Genomic DNA, 24,744 nt, shown 5'->3' with positions numbered 1-24,744 from the left:
TATTTCATTCAGGGGAAAACGTGTGGTGACATAATGAAACACTAGGGGCGTCGTGGGTCCGGAGTACGCTACTAACAGATTCTCATTGTTGTATAATAAGAACGTTGTAACGGTTGTAATACGTTATGAAATTGCATCTTGTTTACTTTTGTTAGCTTCGCTCCCAATTTAGCAAATGATGTCACATGGTGAAACTAATCATTTCATTATGCAATCACTTTAGTGTTATTCTGCAATGATCTTACTTTATTTTAACATCCCAGTTGTCAGATTTCCTTAAGAGTTCACTTAAAAACTGAAGTTTATAAGGGGTAAGGTGAGTGGGAACATTTCAGTTCCTTGCAAATTCTGCATTTCATATTGGTTTTGGAACTTTGATACTTCATTCTGTGAAACGGTTTTGGAGGGTTATCAAAGACTAAGATACTGGAACAGAGCTCAAGAAATAACTTTAGTAAATCATTGCTGCAGAATTGAGTTTGATAATCCATACAAATTGTTTAACAGAGTTTACCAAATGTTAGAAAATATTGCACCACTACAAAGGGGAAAAAGTAGATTTTTAGTTTTCCATAAAATCAATGTAAAGATTTTGATATCCTTAATTCTGATTTAGTGTCCACAATTATATTTCATCTTAAATTATATTCCCAGTTTATCAATTCAACATCTAATTATCCAAGCCTTCAAACCTTCCCAAATCCCTCCCATTTTTAAACAATTATTTTTGGATTTTTCAATATTACCCCTCATCACACACCAACTTATAAGTGTACCACAACACTAGTTTATTAATTCAAACCAGAAAACTAATGAGGAGAAAAAAACAGTAGATGTGAACATATGATTGTGGCATGTAACCTTAGCTTAGTAGATTCAAACCCAAAGAAAATGAGACAAATCGAAAAGGCAATTTTTTTTATTTGACAGTGAAACAGGCAGCACAAGCTGCCGTCCTGTTCAGTCACACCTAAAACTTCTGGAACTGCTTCTTGGCGCCTGCAGCCTTCATCACTTTGAGGACGTTGAACCTCACGGTCTTGCTGAGTGGTCGGCACTCTCCAACGGTGACGTTGTCTCCAACTGAGACGTCTCTGTAAAAAAGCACCAACATAAAGATATTAACAGGTGGTTGGGTTACCTTTTTGCATGAACAAGTCAATAAAGATGTATACATTTTTAAATAGGATGTTCCAATTAAAATCAGACTGCATCAGTGTTTGCCATAAGGCATTATCGTCACAGCTTCTTGAGCTAGGAAGACCATCGTGAGAAAAATCATCATTTGCAGCAGATGGTGTTCTACTTTTGGCTGTTACAGGGACTGACCATTTAACAGACGTTGAATAGGACAAGTATATTGTGGGTAAAAAACATTTATAACTTGAGCCCAATAAGGAAACAATTACGGCACTATTTTCCAGACATTTAAAAATGTGTTTTTTTTTTAAATAATTGTTTACATTTCTGGGTGCTCCATGTTTTCTATAACTGTAGAAACTGTTAATTATAAGCATAATATGGGCAGTGTTGTACCTGAAGCAAGGTGACAGATGGACAGAGATGTTCTTGTGCCTCTTCTCAAAACGGTTGTACTTGCGGATGTAATGCAGGTAGTCACGTCTGATAACGATGGTCCTCTGCATCTTCATTTTGGTCACCACACCTGTTTGAGCACAAAAGGAAATATGGTTAGGGGATTGAATTTTATGTATAATGCAATTAAGAATTCAATCAATGCCCATTTAATAGGATTGTCACTCTACTACATCAGTGTTGCCATAAGGCATTATCGTCAGCGCCTAGAAGGCTTGGAAGACCATCGTGAGAAAACATCATTTGTAGTAGTGACAGGAATATTCAATATACGGTTTGTGGCAAGTTACCCTGTATAGACTGGTTCTTGCTTGGGTTGCTTCACCTGTACAAGGGCATGTTGATTTGCAGTCAGTGTAATACACACAGTATCAGGCTGGACATTGTAACCTGTGTATCACTGGATTTAAACTACATTCGCTAGCATTAAATGTGCAATGTGTTCCTGGTTGTACATCACATCTCCAGATTGAGTGCATGACACTGTAAAATACATTTTCTAGGACTCTGTATGTTCAGTTGTATATTGTATTGGGCTGTTGTGTTTAATTGACAGCAAGTTATATGTTGCAGCACCCAAAGCCATTGACAATTGACTTGTGCAAGTTGAGTGTCAAATTTACCAGAGAGGATGCGGCCACGGATGGACACATTTCCAGTGAAGGGGCATTTCTTGTCAATGTAAGTGCCGTCAATAGCCTGATGGGGAAAACAAGGGAACAGTCAATACCATTTATCACTATACATATTCCTTGGCTCAATTAAATCATTTTATCTTGAGACTGCATCAGCATTGCCAAAAGGCATTATCGTCAGAACCCTAAAGGGCTAGGAAGACCATCGTGAGAAAAACATCATTTGCAGCTACCTAAGAAGTTACGTTTAAAACTAGTTTTACACCGGTTGACAGTCACACCTAAAACTTCTGGAACTGCTTCTTGGCGCCTGCAGCCTTCATCACTTTGAGGACGTTGAACCTCACGGTCTTGCTGAATGGTCAGCACTCTCCAACGGTGACTTTGTCTCCAACTGAGACGTCTCTGTAGAAAAGCACCAACATAAAGATATTAACAGGTGGTTGGGTTACCTTTTTGCATGAACAAGTCAATAAAGATGCAGTGCATGACATTAAGGATTTGGGGAGATGGCCCTGTGGGCCATCTAAGCTAATTTACAGATGGCCCTGAGCCCAATAGAGATTGCCCAGAAAAATGCGCGCGGACAAAATGACGCACGAAGGGTTTGGGGGGCCTCCCCCTAGAACATTTAGATTGTTGCAGGTCTTAGATGCTGTCTGGTGCATTCTCTAGACTGAATTATAAGATGAACCACCACAATATTATATTGTACAATTTCAATTTTATTTTTAATTTCACTTGTTTGTTTGTTCTTGTTTGTGTTTGCTCGCTTGCATGCCCTGCATAGCTTTAAGAAATACTTAAGTTGTTGGTCAAGACACTTTCCATCTGATGAAGGCAAATGCCTTCCCAGATGTAAAAAAAGTAGAAAACATTACATTCAGTTATAACTGCCAAAACAAACATTATTTACACTATTATGGCCCCTGTTAAAAATGTTTGTAATGTTATCTAAATTGGTCGAACGAATGCCTCCTCATCCGGAAGCTGACCGAGCAGACCCGAGCAGCAGTCGAGAGGAGCCGAGCGCATCCGCGAAGCACGCAAAATGGCGACGTCAGAGTTCCCGTTAGCCGGCAAATCTAAATATCTTCGGTCAAAATAATTTCCCTTTAGCGCAATACCGCTTCAGTTGCGCCACTTATGTGACAGACAAGAAGAGTATGTGACAGACAAGAAGAGTAAATTCTAATGTCTAACACTTAATGTGGAGAAAGAGATGTCCTGTGTGGGTTGATTGTGCGTTGATCTGTTGGTAATGCCTCGGCGTTCCGGTGGGCATGTAAACAAATGCATAATGCTGCGCATACTTTGTGGCCTCATCCGGTTGCATAGCGACACTTATTGTTTAGGTGTCTTTTAATAAGCAGGTAGTCATATCATTAGCTAGAACTAGCTGGATCTGATCGATATGGACATAAACGCGAGTGAAGTCTAATCTGACGGGAGAGAGAGATCAGCTGCTGCTGACGAGTCGACACGCAGCTCTGCATGATCACATGCAGCGGTGAGCGGACAAAACACACACTTCAGGTTAGAATATCACACGTAGCTATTTTAATTACCTCTAAACCTACCTAAACTAGTTATAGATAAGTTTAGTTTTACTGTCGGGTCTCTCATTACTGGATCCACGAGCTGCATGATACTGGCATAATAGATTGCCCGATCGGGCAACCAGCAGGTGAGGCTTCATTGCCCGAGCTAAATACTAGATGGCCCCGGGCCATCGGGCAGTCCTTAATGTCGAGCCCTGAGATGTATACATTTTTAAATAGGATGTTCCAATTAAAATCAGACTGCATCAGTGTTTGCCATAAGGCATTATCGTCACAGCTTCTTGAGCTAGGAAGACCATCGTGAGAAAAATCATCATTTGCAGCAGTTGGTGTTCTACTTTTGGCTGTTACAGGGACTGACCATTTAACAGACGTTGAATAGGACAAGTATATTGTGGGTAAAAAACATTTATAACTTGAGCCCAATAAGGAAACAATTACGGCACTATTTTCCAGACATTTGACAATGTGTTTTTTTTTTAAATAATTTTTTACATTTCTGGGTGCTCCATGTTTTCTATAACTGTAGAAACTGTTAATTATAAGCATAATATGGGCAGTGTTGTACCTGAAGCAAGGTGACAGATGGACAGAGATGTTCTTGTGCCTCTTCTCAAAACGGTTGTACTTGCGGATGTAATGCAGGTAGTCACGTCTGATAACGATGGTCCTCTGCATCTTCATTTTGGTCACCACACCTGTTTGAGCACAAAAGGAAATATGGTTAGGATTGAGTTTTATGTATAATGCAATTAAGAATCCAATCAATGCCCATTTAATAGGATTGTCACTCTACTACATCAGTGTTGCCATAAGGCATTATCGTCAGCGCCTAGAAGGCTTGGAAGACCATCGTGAGAAAACATCATTTGTAGTAGTGACAGGAATATTCAATATACGGTTTGTGGCAAGTTACCCTGTATAGACTGGTTCTTGCTTGGGTTGCTTCACCTGTACAAGGGCATGTTGATTTGCAGTCAGTGTAATACACACAGTATCAGGCTGGACATTGTAACCTGTGTATCACTGGATTTAAACTACATTCGCTAGCATTAAATGTGCAATGTGTTCCTGGTTGTACATCACATCTCCAGATTGAGTGCATGACACTGTAAAATACATTTTCTAGGACTCTGTATGTTCAGTTGTATATTGTATTGGGCTGTTGTGTTTAATTGACAGCAAGTTATATGTTGCAGCACCCAAAGCCATTGACAATTGACTTGTGCAAGTAGAGTGTCAAATTTACCAGAGAGGATGCGGCCACGGATGGACACATTTCCAGTGAAGGGGCATTTCTTGTCAATGTAAGTGCCGTCAATAGCCTGATGGAAAAAAATGGAAGAGTCAATACCATTTATCACTATACATATTCCTTGGCTCAATTAAATCATTTTATCTTGAGACTGCATCAGCATTGCCATAAGGCATTATCGTCAGAACCCTAAAGGGCTAGGAAGACCATCGTGAGAAAAACATCATTTGCAGCTACCTAAGAAGTTACGTTTAAAACTAGTTTTACACCGGTTGACAGTCACACCTAAAACTTCTGGAACTGCTTCTTGGCGCCTGCAGCCTTCATCACTTTGAGGACGTTGAACCTCACGGTCTTGCTGAGTGGTCAGCACTCTCCAACGGTGACGTTGTCTCCAACTGAGACGTCTCTGTAGAAAAGCACCAACATAAAGATATTAACAGGTGGTTGGGTTACCTTTTTGCATGAACAAGTCAATAAAGATGCAGTGCATGACATTAAGGATTTGGGGAGATGGCCCTGTGGGCCATCTAAGCTAATTTACAGATGGCCCTGAGCCCAATAGAGATTGCCCAGAAAAATGCGCGCGGACAAAATGACGCACGAAGGGTTTGGGGGGCCTCCCCCTAGAACATTTAGATTGTTGCAGGTCTTAGATGCTGTCTGGTTCTCTAGACTGAATTATAAGATGAACCACCACAATATTATATTGTACAATTTCAATTTTATTTTTAATTTCACTTGTTTGTTTGTTCTTGTTTGTGTTTGCTCGCTTGCATGCCCTGCATAGCTTTAAGAAATACTTAAGTTGTTGGTCAAGACACTTTCCATCTGATGAAGGCAAATGCCTTCCCAGATGTAAAAAAAGTAGAAAACATTACATTCAGTTATAACTGCCAAAACAAACATTATTTACACTAGTATGGCCCCTGTTAAAAATGTTTGTAATGTTATCTAAATTGGTCGAACGAATGCCTCCTCATCCGGAAGCTGACCGAGCAGACCCGAGCAGCAGTCGAGAGGAGCCGAGCGCATCCGCGAAGCACGCAAAATGGCGACGTCAGAGTTCCCGTTAGCCGGCAAATCTAAATATCTTCGGTCAAAATAATTTCCCTTTAGCGCAATACCGCTTCAGTTGCGCCACTTATGTGACAGACAAGAAGAGTATGTGACAGACAAGAAGAGTATGTGACAGACAAGAAGAGTAAATTCTAATGTCTAACACTTAATGTGGAGAAAGAGATGTCCTGTATGGGTTGATTGTGCGTTGATCTGTTGGTAATGCCTCGGGGTTCCGGTGGGCATGTAAACAAATGCATAATGCATGCGCTATACTTTGTGGCCTCACCCGGTTGCATAGCGACACTTATTGTTTAGGTGTCTTTTAATAAGCAGGTAGTCATATCATTAGCTAGAACTAGCTGGATCTGATCGATATGGACATAAACGCGAGTGAAGTCTAATCTGACGGGAGAGAGAGATCAGCTGCTGCTGACGAGTCGACACGCAGCTCTGCATGATCACATGCAGCGGTGAGCGGACAAAACACACACTTCAGGTTAGAATATCACACGTAGCTATTTTAATTACCTCTAAACCTACCTAAACTAGTTATAGATAAGTTTAGTTTTACTGTCGGGTCTCTCATTACTGGATCCACGAGCTGCATGATACTGGCATAATAGATTGCCCCATCGGGCAACCAGCAGGTGAGGCTTCATTGCCCGAGCTAAATACTAGATGGCCCCGGGCCATCGGGCAGTCCTTAATGTCGAGCCCTGAGATGTATACATTTTTAAATAGGATGTTCCAATTAAAATCAGACTGCATCAGTGTTTGCCATAAGGCATTATCGTCACAGCTTCTTGAGCTAGGAAGACCATCGTGAGAAAAATCATCATTTGCAGCAGTTTGCGTTCTACTTTTGGCTGTTACAGGGACTGACCATTTAACAGACGTTGAATAGGACAAGTATATTGTGGGTAAAAAACATTTATAACTTGAGCCCAATAAGGAAACAATTACGGCACTATTTTCCAGACATTTAAAATGTGTTTTTTTTTAAAATAATTTTTTACATTTCTGGGTGCTCCATGTTTTCTATAACTGTAGAAACTGTTAATTATAAGCATAATATGGGCAGTGTTGTACCTGAAGCAAGGTGACAGATGGACAGAGATGTTCTTGTGCCTCTTCTCAAAACGGTTGTACTTGCGGATGTAATGCAGGTAGTCACGTCTGATAACAATGGTCCTCTGCATCTTCATTTTGGTCACCACACCTGTTTGAGCACAAAAGGAAATATGGTTAGGATTTAATTTTATGTATAATGCAATTAAGAATCCAATCAATGCCCATTTAATAGGATTGTCACTCTACTACATCAGTGTTGCCATAAGGCATTATCGTCAGCGCCTAGAAGGCTTGGAAGACCATCGTGAGAAAACATCATTTGTAGTAGTGACAAGAATATTCAATATACGGTTTGTGGCAAGTTACCCTGTATAGACTGGTTCTTGCTTGGGTTGCTTCACCTGTACAAGGGCATGTTGATTTGCAGTCAGTGTAATACACACAGTATCAGGCTGGACATTGTAACCTGTGTATCACTGGATTTAAACTACATTCGCTAGCATTAAATGTGCAATGTGTTCCTGGTTGTACATCACATCTCCAGATTGAGTGCATGACACTGTAAAATACATTTTCTAGGACTCTGTATGTTCAGTTATATATATTGTATTGGGCTGTTGTGTTTAATTGACAGCAAGCGATATGTTGCAGCACCCAAAGCCATTGACAATTGACTTGTGCAAGTTGAGTGTCAAATGTTAAATTTACCAGAGAGGATGCGGCCACGGATGGACACATTTCCAGTGAAGGGGCATTTCTTGTCAATGTAAGTGCCGTCAATAGCCTGATGGAAAAAAATGGAAGAGTCAATACCATTTATCACTATACATATTCCTTGGCTCAATTAAATCATTTTATCTTGAGACTGCATCAGCATTGCCAAAAGGCATTATCGTCAGAACCCTAAAGGGCTAGGAAGACCATCGTGAGAAAAACATCATTTTGCAGCTACGAGAAGTTAAGTTTAAAACTAGTGTTCATATTTTTCTGGACAATTCAAGTTACCTCTCTTGGTGTTTTGAAGCCCAGCCCCACACTTTTGTGGTAGCTTCTCCTTGGCCTCCTTGTCACCCTCAGCGACCAGAACACGCTTCTTGTTCTTGAAGATAGTGAGCTGTTTCTGATAAGCCCTCTCAGTCTGTGGAACAAGGAGAACAACAAGTTAAAAACTGGGATAAGCAGGAACAGGGAAGCATTGAGACAATACATTCAGACGCCACCACCCGGCCTCGCTAAGTAGCCGACACAAGTTCAAGATTTACTTCCTCCTAAGGAATAAAAGTCCCGTAACCTTAAATACATATTATTAACGTAATGAGTAAAAACGGTTACATATGGACGTTTGCACTTTAAACAAAGCAATTCGTCGTTCATAAAGAATGTTAAGTTGTAGAAGGCTAAGCTAACCGAGTAGCATAGCGGCACACTTTTGCTGATATCTTTCGCGAGAGATTTAAACGTGGCTCCTTTTTTTCACAGCGATGTTTCGATCTAACTGAGCACGTGCAGAGTGAGTGTCATCACTCTAGCTTCTTCTTCTTCTCTATTTGAATGCCGGATCGCAAATAGCTTTTAGTTGCATACCGCCACCTACTGTACATGAGTGTGTATCATGTCATTCCATCACTCAACTCATGGACGTATATCTAGCTTGTTTGTTTGTAACACGTTATGAAATTGCATCTTGTTTACTTTTGTTAGCTTTGCTCCCAATTTAGCAAATTATGTCACATGGTGAAACTAATGATTTCATTAAGCATTCACTTTAGTGTTAGGCTGCAATGATCTTACTTTATCTTAATTAACATCCCAGTTGTCAGATTTCCTTAAAAACTGAATTTTATCAGGGTGTAAGGTGAGTGGGAACATTTCAGTTCCTTGCTAATTCTGCATTTCATATTGTTTTTGAAACTTCGATGCTGCTTTATTCTGTGAAAAGGTTTTGTTGGAAGGTTATCAAAGACTAAAGATACTGGGACCAGTGGCGGTTCTAGACCAATTTGACTGGGGGGGGCAGTTATTTTCTAAGGGGGGCACAATAAATGCAGGACGAAAAAGACAAAGACAGTATGAAGTAATTGCGCATAAGAAAACAATGCAATACAGTTATTGGTATTTGTTTCAGTACACATTTATTTCAGATACTTATAGTTACAGTTTGTACGCTCTAATGCAGGGGTCTCCAACCTTTTTTAGGATGAGAGCTACTTTCAAAAAATAAAACAAGTCGTGAGCTACTTTTACTCCTTTTTTTTGTTTTTTGCAGTGTATATATTTAGCACATGTTAACATTATATGCTAACCTTTGTGTGCTGTTTGGGTCTGTGGGACCCGTTTTCAGTGTTTACTAAAATAACATGTATGCAATTAAATTATTTTAACCCGCTTTATTTGGGGGTCGACCTCACCTCATCTAGGGGGGTCCGGGGGCATGTTGAAGTTAAATGCATCAATCTGGTGCACTTTGAGCACAAAATGAATTATGGATACAGCTCTCAATACTCATATGAAAGAGAGCTGTATACTTTTCAATAATCCACAAATCTTTAGAATATGATCAACCAATAACAAATCATTGAAACTTGTTCATTTTTAGCCAATAAATCATTTAATCATAAACTTTTTTTTTTAGGGGGGTCCAAAGTCAGTGTTAGGGGCACCGGCCCCCCCTGACTGGGACAAATCAAGAAATAACTTGGGTAAATTATTGCCGCCGAATCATGCTTGGTAGCTTCTTAAAAATATAATAATCCACGAAAAGGGTTTAACAAAGTTTACCAAATGTTAGGAAATATTGCAACGCAACAAGTGGGGAAAAAGTAGTTTTTTCCTTCATAAAAAAAAACCAATGTACAGACTTTGATATTCTTAATTGTGATTTAGTGTCCAAAATTATATTTCACCTTAAATTATATTCCCAGTTTATCAATTCAACTTCTAATTATCCAAGCCTTCAAACCTTCCAAATTCCCTCCCATTTTTTTAACAATTATTTTTAAATTATTCAATATTACCCCTCATCACACACCAACTTATAAGTGTACCACAAAACTAGTTTATTAATTCAAACCAGAAAACTAATGAGGGGAAAAAACAGTAGATGTGAACATATGATTGTAGCATGTAACCTTTAGTTTCAAACCCAAAGAAAATGATGAGACAAATCGAAAAGGCAATTTAAACAAGATTTTTTTTATTTGACAGTGAAACAGGCAGCACAAGCTGCCGCCCTGTTCACAGTCACACCTAAAACTTCTGGAACTGCTTCTTGGCGCCTGCAGCCTTCATCACTTTGAGGACGTTGAACCTCACGGTCTTGCTGAGTGGTCGGCACTCTCCAACGGTGACGTTGTCTCCAACTGAGACGTCTCTGTAGAAAAGCACCAACATAAAGATATTAACAGGTGGTTGGGTTACCTTTTTGCATGAACAAGTCAATAAAGATGTATACATTTTTAAATAGGATGTTCCAATTAAAATCAGACTGCATCAGTGTTTGCCATAAGGCATTATCGTCACAGCTTCTTGAGCTAGGAAGACCATCGTGAGAAAAATCATCATTTGCAGCAGTTTGTGTTCTACTTTTGGCTGTTACAGGGACTGACCATTTAACAGACGTTGAATAGGACAAGTATATTGTGGGTAAAAAACATTTATAACTTGAGCCCAATAAGGAAACAATTACGGCACTATTTTCCAGACATTTGAAAATGTTTTTTTTTTAATTATAATTGTTTACATTTCTGGGTGCTCCATGTTTTCTATAACTGTAGAAACTGTTAATTATAAGCATAATATGGGCAGTGTTGTACCTGAAGCAAGGTGACAGATGGACAGAGATGTTCTTGTGCCTCTTCTCAAAACGGTTGTACTTGCGGATGTAATGCAGGTAGTCACGTCTGATAACAATGGTCCTCTGCATCTTCATTTTGGTCACCACACCTGTTTGAGCACAAAAAGAAATATGGTTAGGATTGAATTTTATGTATAATGCAATTAAGAATTCAATCAATGCCCATTTAATAGGATTGTCACTCTACTACATCAGTGTTGCCATAAGGCATTATCGTCAGCGCCTAGAAGGCTTGGAAGACCATCGTGAGAAAACATCATTTGTAGTAGTGACAGGAATATTCAATATACGGTTTGTGGCAAGTTACCCTGTATAGACTGGTTCTTGCTTGGGTTGCTTCACCTGTACAAGGGCATGTTGATTTGCAGTCAGTGTAATACACACAGTATCAGGCTGGACATTGTAACCTGTGTATCACTGGATTTAAACTACATTCGCTAGCATTAAATGTGCAATGTGTTCCTGGTTGTACATCACATCTCCAGATTGAGTGCATGACACTGTAAAATACATTTTCTAGGACTCTGTATGTTCAGTTGTATATTGTATTGGGCTGTTGTGTTTAATTGACAGCAAGTGATATGTTGCAGCACCCAAAGCCATTGACAATTGACTTGTGCAAGTTGAGTGTCAAATGTTAAATTTACCAGAGAGGATGCGGCCACGGATGGACACATTTCCAGTGAAGGGGCATTTCTTGTCAATGTAAGTGCCGTCAATAGCCTGATGGGGAAAACAAGGGAACAGTCAATACCATTTATCACTATACATATTCCTTGGCTCAATTAAATCATTTTATCTTGAGACTGCATCAGCATTGCCATAAGGCATTATCGTCAGAACCCTAAAGGGCTAGGAAGACCATCGTGAGAAAAACATCATTTGCAGCTACCTAAGAAGCTAAGCTTAAAACTAGATTTTATATTTTTTTGGACAATTCAAGTTACCTCTCTTGGTGTTTTGAAGCCCAGACCCACACTTTTGTGGTAGCGGGGGAGCTTCTCCTTGACTTCCTTGGCACCCTCAGCGACCAGAACACGCTTCTTGTTCTGGAAGATAGTGGGCTGTTTCTGATAAGCCCTCTCGGTCTGTGGAACAAGGAGAACAACAACTTAAAATTGGGATAAGGAACAGGGAAGCATTGAGACAATACATTCAAACGCCACCACCCGGCCTTGCTAAGTAGCCGACACAAGTTCAAGATGTACTTCCTCCTAAGGGATAAAAGTCCCTTAACATTTAATATATTATTAACGTTATGATTAAAAACGGTTCCATATGGGCGTTTGCACTATATACAAAGCAATCCGTCGTTCATAAAGAATGTTAAGTTGTAGCAGGCTAAGCTAATCGAGTAGCATCGCGGCTAGTCCAACGTTGCACGAGGGTATGAAGAACAGCAACAACAAATGGCATTTCTTAAAGTCTAATTATGGTTTAAAACGGCTCAAAACGTGTTTAAAGGACTTGTAAACGCACATACTTAATGTAAACCGGTAAATGTGTTTAGTAAAACGTAAAAATATCGTTTTAAAGTCACCACGCCGTTTTCCTGAACGTACTTGTGCATCCGCCATCTTTGCCTGCCGAGTCGTAAAGAGGCCTAAAGATGCGCGCGACGGCCTAAAGACCGCGACACACAGGAAGTGACGTTCGAAAAGGCGAGGCTAACATTTTTTTTCGTATTGATCATACTTTAAAAATCACACTACAATCCATAGATAATTATATATTGCGTATGAACATATTGAAGAACTTAATTAAAAAAAATTAGACCTACCATTTAAATGATAATATCATGAGTACAAACAAAAAAATACACTGTATGAGATAGATTTAGGCTACGTTTAAACATACATTTTTCCTTTAAACGTTATTCATTTATTTTGAAGTATTCTTTCATTTATCGAGATGTCTTCTCAGACTTTTTGCTATTTAAGAAACCGAGTCAAATAGATAGTTAAGTAATCAAAGAACACAAACACTTAACCTGTCTTCGCTGAGTGACAACTTCATCTGCCTGGACTGGTAAGATTCTGGACTGGTAAGATGGTAAGATTCCCAGCTCTGCATATCACCCATAGATATCACCACATAAAGACTGCACTGATTCACAATGGAAACATATATTTATACCAAACGTTACACCTTAATAAAAAATACTAGTTCATAATAACATGTAATATTAATAATTATTTAGTTGGATCGATCTCCTTTGACATTTTTCCATTTAACCTGGGGATGAAGTGAATATTAAATATCTATTTCTTATTTTCTATATTTCGATCTCCAAAATTCCCCGACAACCGCTGACAACATAACAATGCGTCACATGATTGTACGTAAGCGCCAGCGGTTGAAGTAAACACACAACAAGATGGCATCGCACCGGGGAGGAGGCGATAAAGGTAGCAGCTGGAAACAGCGATATTTTGTATTGAAACCTACTCTGACAGCGTCACCAACACCTTGGTAGACAAAGATAATCTCACATTTGAACAACTATCTATTAATTTGATCTTGTAGTTTGTTTGCTTGTTATCAGAAACATTAGCTGAACTGAGGTTAGCAAGTCAGCTAACCTAAACGTTAGCAGTGCGTTAGCTTATGCTACCTACTATGCGTTGTATAGATACCGTTAGCTTGGTTAGCTGATAGCTGTTCTAGAGTGAGTTAGCAAATATGTTTAAACAAAACTGAAACAAAGCTTTCAGAAGACACCGACAAAGTCCACGTTTATTGGTTTCATCGGTTCGTAGACTTAGTAGACCTCCAGTATTTCTTAGCCATAACATTGACTAACTTATTGACTTAACGTTAGCCTAATCAACTTAGCTAACCACTTAAAAACTGTGGACATGTATTGCTGGCTTTGTTTACCGAACTCACAAGCTTAATAAAAGGCACAGGTGTATAAATTACTAACAAATGATTAACAAAAAATATATTTTCAAGTTTTGCTAATCTAAATAAACTCACAGTAAAGGGTGGCAGCAGATTCAGGTTAAATTGATTACAAAAGTACTGTTTTACTAGCAAATGTTCTTCAATTTCTAGAATTTCTTTATAATATATGAGAAAACTGGTTGTAAAACACTATCAGCATTTGGATGATTTAACATTGACCTTTGTCTTTTCAGGCAATACTGCAGACCAGATAGTGGAAGTAGGAACTGTTTTGTTACAAGAGTAAGTATATACTTTACAGTTAGGCGTCTCATTATTAAACAAGGCACATTATAATTTCACACTTTATTTCTATCCGCTCTGTCTCTCCCTGTGTAGTTTCATCTACGAGCGAGTTCAGCGGCATGGAAATGGAAACACTGCAGTGACCAGGGCACAGCTGGGTGGAGGAGAGCTCGACCCTAAACACAAGAAGCTTGCCCAGTGCCTGCAGCAGATTGGCGATGAGCTGGATGGAAATGTAGAGCTTCAAAGGTGAGCTATCTTGTTGTGCTATTTGGAACTGATGAACAGAAATCATCAGAAAAGCGTTTGTTAACTAAAATGAATAATGATCTGTCTGACTTAGAGTAAACACCATCAAAAGAACTTTGTCACTAACACATGCACAGAGGTCTGTCTGTGCCCAGTTGAGATGTTGTATCTTGCCTCTTGCTTCCACTACATTTCAGAGGAGAAAGTGAGAAAGTAGCAGAGGTCCAAAAATAAAATACACTCTTTGCTATATTGTACATTACACAATATTAGCTTTCCCTAAAAAAAAGTCTGCAGAGTCTCTTCATTAGTTTCCTGTCTAATGCACTTGACTTCAGCACTTGTTTGCTCAGTGTGGATTAAATGCATACAAACAGCGTAGCAGGGTGCTTTATGTTTGATGTGTTAAAGGCACATTATGTGTCTTAAAAGTATCTCTGATGTCTTAAAATTGTCATGTTTAAGGCAGGGGTGTCAAACTCAATTTCATCGTGGGCCACATTAGCACTATGGTTGCACTCAAAGGGCCGGTTGTAACTTTAAGACTATATAAAAATATACATATATAATATATATAAAATAATGTTTTATTTTACATTATTGCCTCTGCTTTGGATTATTATGGGATAGGGTAATAACTTCATAATTAACTACGTCTGAAAGCAGAAGTCTGGGGCAAATAATTGCAAGTCTCTTCAGTGTGCATGTCACAAAACTAGATGCATTGTGGGACATGTAGTTTATGGACAATGTGCTTCTGTAAAGCGGCATGTAACCTTATAATAAACATATTTTATTCTTTCTTAGCTCTTGCGGGCCACATAAAATGAAGTCGAGGGCCGGATTTGGCCCACGGGCCTTGAGTTTGACAGCCCTGGTCTAAGGAGATGGACTGTGTTCGTATTTGCTTTGACAGAGTTTATTAGGGCCCGAGCACAGAGCGCTAGGACCCAACGGCGTCCTAGCACGAAGTGCGAGGAACCTATTGTTATCCTAGGAATTCTTCTTATTATACTGCTGGCGTTTCCTGTTTTTGAGGGCTTTAGGACGCTTCAAAAGTTGTACAATTTTGCACGGATTCCAGGATCGGTGAAAAATTCAACATTCTGGAGTCAAAATGTTCAAATTGTCCAGCATGCTCTCTAGCGCCACCTATGGCCATTTCCATTTTACGAAAGATGTACAAAGTCGCACCGTAACTCTGAATGACCTGAAATTGTGCACACTTATTCGGGTAGACCTGCTCTACATATTATCTCCTTGAACCCCTAAGCCCCCCTTTTTTAATTAGCACAATGTTAAAAACAGTGAAATATTAACTTACATTTACAAAACACACCTACACATTGTACAACAAACACAAACAGCTCCTAAAACATATAATAAAGATCAGGCTACAACCCTTGCAGTGTGCGAAAAAGTACACGTCCCACCGTCCGGGACGTGTTATTTACAATATCGGACAAGTAGATCTTTCAATTGACTTGTCCAAAGGACAAGTGACGTTTTTCGGCCTGATTTATTGACAAATTATTGATACATTCAGTTTACAAAAGGCAGAACTCATTTGCAAATTGTACGTGTCCGCCATTGTTCGTTTAGAAGTGTTAGTTTCGGTTCTGCTTGTCGATTCCTAAGGAAATGCATCTCGCCGCTTTCTGTACAGTTAGACGGGGCGGAGCGGGCGGGAAGTGTAGCACAGTGGCAGGGTTGGGAAGCAAAACTCGTTTCCGAGTAGGAACAAATAACAATTGTCCGGTACCGGGATTAATAAGAGTTGTGAGGACAGGAGGCGAGGCCGAGCCCCGCGGACTGCAGCTCTCTCTATGCTCCGTATCAGCTGATCTCTGCATGGTGCAGCTCAGCGTCTCTCTCTCTCTCTCTCTCTCTACACACAGCGGATCAGCTGCCCGATTAACAGCCTCATCTTTGTCAAACTTTCTTATGTTCTTTCTCTAACACATAATGAAGGTTATTAAGCGTTTTAACTCCTATGTTGTTAATATTGACCACCATTTCCTTTATGAAGTAAAGCAACCTCCCTGTCTGTGTCCTCGCGCTGTCCTCACATCCCCAGACCCCCAGACTCAGAGGAGCACAGGGATGTCAGTATTGTTTATGAAGCAGGGTATAGAAAGTACATTATTGAAATGAAAATACTATTTATTTACTTTTACAAACAGTGAGCAGCTGCAGCATGTGTATTGCAGAACATGTGCAAGCGTCTTTGAGTTGTAGAAAAGCGCTAGGCCTATAGGCTATACATCTAATGTGTCATTATTATTATTATTATTAGGTTATGTCCTATGTGTTGGACATGTGTGGTTGGACTTTGTCTCACAGGCAGGTTGCAGTGTAACATCAGAGGAGACTGGGCCAATTGTACATTCTCAAACTGCACCACTTAGAACTAACTAAACAATGCAGAGATTATTTGTATATAATTGTATTCAATAACCGTAAGAAATTCAACAGTATGAAGTGATTTGTAAATAGGAATACAGATTTGACTTAATGTTTTCATAAATATATTTTTCTCCCAGTTTGTCATGGGACTTATTTTTACCCTCTCAAAGAACCGGAATTGAGAACCAAAAATAACCGGAATCGAAAAGCAGAACCGGAATCGTTAAAATCCAAACGATACCCAACCCTATGTGTGATGCAGTAAAATCTTACCGCTCACTTACGTTAGCGGTGTCATAAAAACCGTGGGAAAATGTAAAATACGATGACGAAGAAGATTCCAGTGGCCCCAATTTTTGTCCATTCTGGACAAGTGAAACATTTATTCGGACAAGTAAATTGCCAAACTCACTTGTCCATGGACAAGTACTCTCTAAAAACATTTTCTCACACTGCCTTGTATATTTTATTATGTGAAGCACTACATGGTTTCATGACAAATCTCTACTTAGATGTCTCCTAAAGCCTACAAATAAAGCGTGTAATGTAGGCCTGTTACATATATTATTGAGCGATATATATTATACACACTGTTCTGCTTTCTGCACTGACCTCAGCAGCTGTTCTCACTGTAAACATCGCCTCACAATGAAAGGGCAGAAAGTCTGATGCACATTTATTTGATCATCTTAAATAACTTATCACAACGGGAACAGTTTGCAGAGCTTTGCTTCGTTGACATAAGTCAAGCCATGCGTCACGCCTCTTTTAAACATCACTGTTAGCTGAAATCGACTCCGGAGAATACTTCAGTGTACCCTCGGTTATAGCTCCTCTAGAGACACTCCTCTCTCCTCTAAATCAGTGTATCCTTGGTTACGGCTCCTCCAGACAGCCTCCTCGATAATCGATCCTCGACGAGCCTTTAGAGAAATTTGTTTTCCTTCGAGACGGCGCGCCGACATCCGTTTCCGGGTCGCTGCCGCAGGACCTGGGAGTCTGGGATGCGAAAATTATAGAAACGGCTCATTTCGGAGGACTCGCGAGCGTCTGCTTGACGCCGGGACGACCGGCCGCCCTCCCCGACAGGCGCACGGACGCGAGGGCCCGCTCATCACTGCGCGCACTTCTGTGACCGCAGTTTTAATTAAATGTTTTCTTTCACTCTCAATTTATTATTTCCAGAGCGGACTGGGCACCTTTTGGTGTGGCCGTGATGTTTAGAAATATAAACAAGTTGTTTATCAGTAATAATTATATAATAAGCCTGTTCATAATTGCTAAATGTTGTTCTCCACAGGATGATAGATGACTCCCAGCTCAGTCCCTCAAAAGATATTTTTATGAAAGTTGCCATTGAGATCTTTGCAGATGGAAAATTCAACTGGGGCAGGGTTGTTGCACTGTTCTACTTTGCCTGTCGACTCGTCATCAAAGTGAGTTAAGCAGCTCTTTTGTACCTCACTTCATAAAAACAAAAGTTAGACATCTATTTGATAGATTAACAACAACTCTAATATTAAAGTATTTAACATTCCCACCATTCTCAGGCTCTGGTGACCAAACTTCCTGACATCATCAGAACAATAATCAGCTGGACTATGGACTACCTTCAGGAAAATGTGATCAACTGGATCAGGGAGCAAGGTGGCTGGGTAAGAAGCTAGCTAACAAATGCCACCCAAAAAAATAAACGTGCATCATGTTGTTGTCTTTTTGTAATTGATCTCCTGATTGTTTGAACATGTGATAATATTTGTGTCTATTTTTCATGATTTTTTTTTAGGAGGGTATTCGGTCCCACTTTGGCACGCCCACATGGCAGACATTGGGAGTTTTCTTGGCCGGTGTTCTCACCACTGTTCTAGTGATTCGCAAATTGTGAGGGATATGTGAAGAGAAGAATGGAAAGAATCGCCCGTGAGGAATGGGGACGGGAACACGAAAGAACGTCTGAAAGCATACAGAAAGAAGTTATGGCAGTGAACAAGTCGAACAGGACGAGCTTGTATTTAGACACGAAGGGCATCTCTTTGTTTCTGCCCCCTTTCATTTCCAAGGATTTGGAGTAAGACAGTAAGCACTTTCTCACCCGTAATCCTAATGCCATTGAGGAAGTGAGCGGAGCATGATGCACAAAATGGGGAGGTGAAAATGTTGTCAGGACTTAAACAGGGAATGCATTTTATGTAATTTATTTTTTATTCGGTACAGACAAGAAATGTGACTGCTTCTGTTTTTTTCTGCCCTTAAAGATATATGGACTAAAAATGTTATTTTACGTTTTGCTAAATTTCCTTCGGTTTTATTTTTTGTTCCACTCGGATTGTTTATCTTTTTATTTTCCCACTCGCCATCCACCTCATCATGGTCTCTGTATGCTAGAGAATCAGTCTTCATATGCATTTGTGAGTGTTAACCGGTGCTAATCTGCTACGATCTGCTGGAAAGTTTTATATTCACATCGGGTAAAAATATGTTTTTGCAAACAATTATTAGATAATATAAAAAAATTACACATCCAATAATATTTGGGCTAAAATTACCATGATTGTTCCCCTGAAATGTTGAGCGCAAAACTCCTATCTTCTGTAACATTCAATCATATGATATGCTCCATTTGGGTCTTTCAACCAGCATTGTGACCTAATGTGCCACATCTCGTGAACATTTCCTGAGGCCTATTAAATATGTTGCACTGCAGACACAGAAAGTGCTGGATGCTCACAGATGCTTACCTCATGTCACACATATTCAAAAGTACTGTACGTTTACTTGAGATATTCAGACAACAATCTTATCTACAGAGCAAAACGTTTTTTTATACATACTTCTTGTTTGTCAGTGCCTTGGTGTTTGGCTTTTCTTTTTTTTACTCTGAAATCACTTTGATATTCTCAATTTTTCACGTTTTTCTATTACATTTGTAAAGCTGAAATTAGTTTCCAGTCCTCCCTGCAAATCTTTTTGCTTGTCTGTTGTAATATGGAAAATAAATCTTTTAACTCTTGACTGTGTCTCTGGATATGTATAAATAGTGTAGCGTTAAGGATTATAAATATGAAAAATAAACACCAGCTACTCGTGGAGGGAGTGAACCAACATGTGCATTTAGCTCAAAACGCTGGTGTGCCTGAATGCAGAAAGGCATGATGGCATGTATACATATTTAGTTTTGTGATTTGCAAATTAAATGACAATTTGGCAGATAGCACATTTTATATTTAAGGTTGAGTACTTTGAGGCTGAAGTCCACAATATCCATACTTTTTTGGGCATAAATGTAATGTTATTGGTTTATAACATTTTGATATAGCATATGCACAAGTGTAAAACCTTTGGGCTAGAGCAGGGGTACTCAAATACAAATCTTAAAGGTCCAAAATAAATGTTTCAATAAGACAAAGGTCCGTTTATTACGGTCATTCAAACTTTTAAACAATTGCAACAAGATTCTTAACACGAGGTTGCAAAAACAAAAATAATCTGTATGCAGCAGTTTTCATTGTTATTGTGTCTGTGCTTGACCCCTCAGAGTCGCAGTGTAAGAGCTGCACAGTTAGGAATAAAGGCAGCTGCACCCTCTTTCATTCAGCATTCCCATTATTGCTTTATAAATGTCTTGCCCCCTTTTGTGTCCGCTGAGGTTCGTCAGGCCCAACACATCTTCAACAAACTCCCCCTTTGCCTCATCATAAAAACTCACAAACACCAGCAACTGAGCAGTGTCAGTGGACTCACCCACAGCTAAGGAAATGCACTGTGCATTTTCTATTCCATCACAAAGCTGATTAATCAAATCACCAGCCTGTATTTATGTTCTTCTGGTTGCTGTAGAATCTGAGAGGGGATTTGCTTGATTTTACCTGTTATTTCCTCTTTTTGTTTGCCTTCAACATGGTCTCCATCACTTCAGTCATGCATTCTTTTATACTTCAGTTATTATCCAGTGGAAGGTCCTTACCTACTGGCCTAGTTCAATCAAAGTGGCTACTTTTGTTTGGCTGGGCAGTGTAGTTTTACACACCGTCTTATTTGACTTTCTCAGGACTTAAAACAGTTTTTTGGGGGCAGACCCCCTCAAAGAAAAAAAAAATATTTACACACATAAGGTCATCATCTTAACAGTTTTGTATGCTCATCCGTGAGCAGAGCATCAAGTTGACATGTCTATTACAGCTGAATGCGGCGATTACCATTTTGTTCAGCAAAACGCCTCACAAACGTATTAAGATCAACAGCTTTAGTGCGTTTTGATTCAATGCTGAGTACAGCCAAACTGACAGTCTCTTCTCTGTCAGTGTAGACCGCAAATACCTCATTCCTTCAGTGCTTGGGTCCGAATGCTTCTCGTTTTGCACCGTCCGGTTCAAATTAAATCGCCGCCAATCATATGTCCACGCTCGCGCCAGGACCGGGGGAGGGGTTACATGACGTGCATCTTGTGCTGCATTCACTTGCACTCGGACATTAGAGACTTTCTCTCATAAATGTCCGATGAGCCACAACTTTTCTTTCAAAAGAAAGCTGCCAACTGGGGTGGCAGCTGGGGTGGTAAGGCCTATTTTTAGGGTGTCAGTTGCCACCCCGGTAGGTGAAACTAGGCTACTAGCTACAGTACAGATGGAACTTGATGAGCTGTTAACTCTACCTCTGAATTTTTTTTTTTTAAACTCTCGCTCTGACTCAGGCCCATTCTCAAACCGCCCCCTACACCCTACCCCTACCCCTCCGTTTGCGCGTTCACGCGGAGGGTCCGCCATATTGAGGGCTGTTCCAAAGCAACGAGTGTGGAGCGGTGTGGAGGGGGAGTGGGCTATCAAGACCTCAAACAGCGAGTCTGCAGCGGTGCTGACTTGAGCAGTGGCGGCGCCAGATATTTCCTCTAGGGGGTGCTGTAGGGTAGCTTGACGTTTCATAGAGGGTGCTCAAACATTTAGGGTTTCCCATTAATGCACCAGCGCTACAGTTGAATTGTCTACTGCAACACTCCCCCCCCCCCACACACACACACACACACACACACACACACACACACACACACACACACACACACACACACACACACACACACACACACACACACACACACACACACACACACACACACACACACACACACACACACACACACACACACACACACACACAGTGCACCCGCGACTGTTACAATGAAGGCTCGATAATCAGCTCACGGCATATAGGCAGGGGTAAAGTGCTATTTTTACAAGTGGAGAGCGGACCTCACCTCCTCTAGGAGGGTCCTCACCTCCTCTAGGGGGGTCCGGGGGCATGCTCCCCCGGGAAGATTTGTTTTTAAATATTGAAGTTAAAAGCATAAATCTGGTGCACTTTGAGAGCAACATTAAGAGATCTATGGATACATCTCTCAATACCCATACGAAACAGAACTGTCAACAGATTTACTTTTTCTTTATAGATATTTTACAAATCACTCCCCTTTTAAAACAAACCGTTTGAGACCCACTGAGATAACTAGACTAAAGTTAACCATCTAAACACTGAGAGAGTCCTTTACTTCACCTGAGCTGAGGTTACCTGAGACTCTCCGTCTGACAGGAGAGAGTTCTCCCTCCACCTTGTTGTTGAAAAAGCTCCTTATATCCGTTAGCTTGGCTAGCTAGCACCAGATGCTAACCACTGTCACTACCCGATCTGCAGCTCTGCCCGATCTGCAGTGCGCATGTGCGAGATGGTCCATCATATTGGACAACTCCGGACGGCAACCCAAGATGGACACTTGACACAGTGGCTTTTAGCAAAGCTCAAAAATAAAACGAGAGAGAGATGAGTTATTGTTATTACAACGTGACTTCACTATTATTTAACAACTCTTTTTATGGGGTTCTTTTATTTGGGGTTAAGTACATTGTCAGAATAAGTGAGAAATGAATTTAACTTCTGTTAGACAGCTATATGCCATACGTTTTTGCACACATTCACAGTAAATATGTATTCAGTATGATAGCTGTCTAACAGAAGTTAAATCCATTTCTCACTTATTCTGACAATGTACTTAACCCCAAATAAACGAACCCAATAAAAATAGTTGTTAAATAATAGTGAAGTCACGTTGTAATAACAATAACTCATCCCTCTCGAGTTTTCCTTTTTAGCTTTGCCAAAAGCCACTGTGTCAATGTTGTCCTATTTGGGTTGCCGTCCGGAGTTGTCCAATATGGCGGACCATCTCGCACATGCGCACTGCAGATCGGGCAGAGCTGCAGATCGGGTAGTGACAACCACAACGATCTCCGGTAGATACCCACTGGTGCGCGAGGCGAGCTCTCTCGCTCGCGCACGCACGCACACAAAATGGCTCGTGCCACACACACACACACACACACACACACGCACACAGAGAGCAGGGCTTGAATGAAACACAGAGACCCAGAAGTAAGCTACTTGTACTCACGAGGCCTATTATGTGCAGAATCCCTCACGCTTTCAGTTGGTTTTGATTGAGTGTCCACACGTGGACGTTTAAGGATTAAAAACGATCAATTTTTCACTTTGCTGTTAGCAAATCATTTGGCGCTCTAGCTAACAGGAAGTCACCCAAGTGTCACAAAGTAATTTAGTCTATGGGTAGGTCAAAAATCGAATGGGTGCTGGCCATTGGCCTAATCATATCACCTGTGTTGGCTTTATGTTTTTGGTCAAAAATGTGTTTGTTTCACATATGCATTGATGTAATCAATAATATTTCTAATTTAATTTAATAAAAATAATAATAATAATTTAAATTAAAAAAAAAAAAACATATTTCTTGGGGGTGCTTAGGGGGTGCTTTGGCAATCCTGGGGGGTGCTGAAGCACCCCCTAGCTCGCCCCTGGCGCCGCCCCTGGACTTGAGACCGGTCTCTACCTGACCGGAATCACGCTGTGTGTGTCCGTCAGGAAACACGCTGTTTACAAGTAGTTCCAGCAAACATCCACTGATAAATTGCGATGTTAACAACCTCATGATAACCTCATATGTTTTTAACTTAGGATCATACCTGTGTTTAGTCTAGAAAAAGGTAAATGTGTGCATTTTATTATAAAGTTGTGTACATTTACAGACTGTTGCAAAAACTAAGAAGCTTATAAACATCAGGTTTAAAACTAAAAGAGCTTTGAAACACAATGAAAGATGTTTGGAGTTTTATTTGAGTTATTCATTTAAACTTTTTGTTTAAGAGATGCTGATTTGAAACCGTTGTTACATACAGTTACGGCATTTCCTGTTTCTGCCGGAGAGAGGGGAGGCCGTCCCAAAGCTTGCTGCTGTATTTACTCCCTCCATCTGACAGGAGGGAGCCTCGTTGAGCTGCGAGTGTGGCTACGGACGGAGTTCACTCCGTCACGGAGGGGTAGGGTCGAGGGAGTGGTTTGGGATTGGGCCTCAGACAGGTTGAAAGAGAGACACACATTTTTCCCACCCGCATTCCGCGAAGACCCGCCCTACTGTGCCTCTGATTCGCAGATTGTTTGGGGGGGGGAAAACGCTAACGGGATGCTGAATGTGATTGGACCAATGCGTTGACAGACACACACAGACAGTGGAACAGGACATGCAGAGCGCTGTTTGCAGTCTATGGACATAGCGGATCATTTTGACTCGTTGCGTTGTGGCGATGTCTCGCAGATAACACAGATAATACATATGAAAAGTATAATTTGCTCAGAGTCCAGAGACAGTTGTGGTTCGGTCCGGATCCGGACCTGAGTCCGGACTTTGAGGATGCCTGGGCTAGAGGATCCCACCAGAGCAAAGGTCAGGGGTTCTCCAAAACCACAGAGTTTCAACCTCAACCGCTCGTAAATATCATCTGTAAAGGTCATGGAAGTCCAGGCATT

General features: G+C 40.5%; 4 protein-coding genes and 12 non-coding genes across 16 annotated transcripts; 1 reads left to right on the top strand and 15 right to left on the bottom strand.

Annotated features, from left to right (window-relative positions):
• Positions 1 to 903: 903 nt before the first annotated feature.
• LOC117548678 (40S ribosomal protein S11-like) lies at positions 904 to 5,224 on the bottom strand. Its single transcript, XM_034220079.1, has 6 exons — positions 5,201 to 5,224; positions 5,043 to 5,118; positions 4,362 to 4,491; positions 2,220 to 2,317; positions 1,537 to 1,666; positions 904 to 1,094 (listed from the first exon to the last, which is right to left on the bottom strand). Exons 1-6 carry the CDS (start codon positions 5,222 to 5,224, stop codon positions 971 to 973), a joined length of 582 nt encoding a protein of 193 aa, XP_034075970.1. The 3' UTR covers positions 904 to 970.
• LOC117548889 lies at positions 1,205 to 1,290 on the bottom strand. Its single transcript, XR_004569382.1, has one exon. It is a non-coding gene; the product is annotated as a small nucleolar RNA SNORD35 (small nucleolar RNA).
• Positions 1,762 to 1,844, bottom strand: LOC117548885. Its single transcript, XR_004569378.1, has one exon. It is a non-coding gene; the product is annotated as a small nucleolar RNA SNORD35 (small nucleolar RNA).
• LOC117548898 lies at positions 2,375 to 2,459 on the bottom strand. The gene has a single exon (XR_004569391.1). It is a non-coding gene; the product is annotated as a small nucleolar RNA SNORD35 (small nucleolar RNA).
• LOC117548888 lies at positions 4,030 to 4,115 on the bottom strand. The gene has a single exon (XR_004569381.1). It is a non-coding gene; the product is annotated as a small nucleolar RNA SNORD35 (small nucleolar RNA).
• LOC117548748 (40S ribosomal protein S11-like) lies at positions 4,356 to 8,627 on the bottom strand. Its single transcript, XM_034220188.1, has 6 exons — positions 8,187 to 8,627; positions 7,890 to 7,965; positions 7,200 to 7,329; positions 5,334 to 5,457; positions 5,043 to 5,118; positions 4,356 to 4,491 (listed from the first exon to the last, which is right to left on the bottom strand). Exons 1-4 carry the CDS (start codon positions 8,388 to 8,390, stop codon positions 5,415 to 5,417), a joined length of 453 nt encoding a protein of 150 aa, XP_034076079.1. The 5' UTR covers positions 8,391 to 8,627; the 3' UTR covers positions 4,356 to 4,491; positions 5,043 to 5,118; positions 5,334 to 5,414.
• LOC117548884 lies at positions 4,585 to 4,667 on the bottom strand. Its single transcript, XR_004569377.1, has one exon. It is a non-coding gene; the product is annotated as a small nucleolar RNA SNORD35 (small nucleolar RNA).
• On the bottom strand, positions 5,196 to 5,280 carry LOC117548893. The gene has a single exon (XR_004569386.1). It is a non-coding gene; the product is annotated as a small nucleolar RNA SNORD35 (small nucleolar RNA).
• LOC117548887 lies at positions 6,869 to 6,954 on the bottom strand. The gene has a single exon (XR_004569380.1). It is a non-coding gene; the product is annotated as a small nucleolar RNA SNORD35 (small nucleolar RNA).
• Positions 7,423 to 7,505, bottom strand: LOC117548883. Its single transcript, XR_004569376.1, has one exon. It is a non-coding gene; the product is annotated as a small nucleolar RNA SNORD35 (small nucleolar RNA).
• LOC117548899 lies at positions 8,043 to 8,128 on the bottom strand. The gene has a single exon (XR_004569392.1). It is a non-coding gene; the product is annotated as a small nucleolar RNA SNORD35 (small nucleolar RNA).
• Positions 8,628 to 10,353: 1,726 nt separating the features above from the next.
• LOC117548747 (40S ribosomal protein S11) lies at positions 10,354 to 12,718 on the bottom strand. Its single transcript, XM_034220187.1, has 5 exons — positions 12,597 to 12,718; positions 11,982 to 12,122; positions 11,682 to 11,757; positions 10,994 to 11,123; positions 10,354 to 10,551 (listed from the first exon to the last, which is right to left on the bottom strand). The coding sequence occupies exons 1-5, from the start codon at positions 12,609 to 12,611 to the stop codon at positions 10,428 to 10,430; spliced, it is 486 nt and encodes a 161-aa protein (XP_034076078.1). The 5' UTR covers positions 12,612 to 12,718; the 3' UTR covers positions 10,354 to 10,427.
• On the bottom strand, positions 10,662 to 10,747 carry LOC117548886. The gene has a single exon (XR_004569379.1). It is a non-coding gene; the product is annotated as a small nucleolar RNA SNORD35 (small nucleolar RNA).
• Positions 11,217 to 11,299, bottom strand: LOC117548900. The gene has a single exon (XR_004569393.1). It is a non-coding gene; the product is annotated as a small nucleolar RNA SNORD35 (small nucleolar RNA).
• LOC117548882 lies at positions 11,837 to 11,921 on the bottom strand. The gene has a single exon (XR_004569375.1). It is a non-coding gene; the product is annotated as a small nucleolar RNA SNORD35 (small nucleolar RNA).
• Positions 12,719 to 13,287: 569 nt separating the features above from the next.
• LOC117548746 (apoptosis regulator BAX-like) lies at positions 13,288 to 19,891 on the top strand. Its single transcript, XM_034220186.1, has 6 exons — positions 13,288 to 13,442; positions 14,175 to 14,223; positions 14,320 to 14,475; positions 18,182 to 18,317; positions 18,432 to 18,536; positions 18,668 to 19,891. The coding sequence occupies exons 1-6, from the start codon at positions 13,412 to 13,414 to the stop codon at positions 18,764 to 18,766; spliced, it is 576 nt and encodes a 191-aa protein (XP_034076077.1). The 5' UTR covers positions 13,288 to 13,411; the 3' UTR covers positions 18,767 to 19,891.
• The last annotated feature ends 4,853 nt before the right edge of the window (positions 19,892 to 24,744 follow it).

The sequence above is a fragment of the Gymnodraco acuticeps genome, unplaced genomic scaffold (genome assembly GCF_902827175.1).
Source record: "Gymnodraco acuticeps unplaced genomic scaffold, fGymAcu1.1, whole genome shotgun sequence".
NCBI lineage: Eukaryota > Metazoa > Chordata > Actinopteri > Perciformes > Bathydraconidae > Gymnodraco > Gymnodraco acuticeps.
This window is presented reverse-complemented; position numbering and strand designations above follow the sequence as displayed.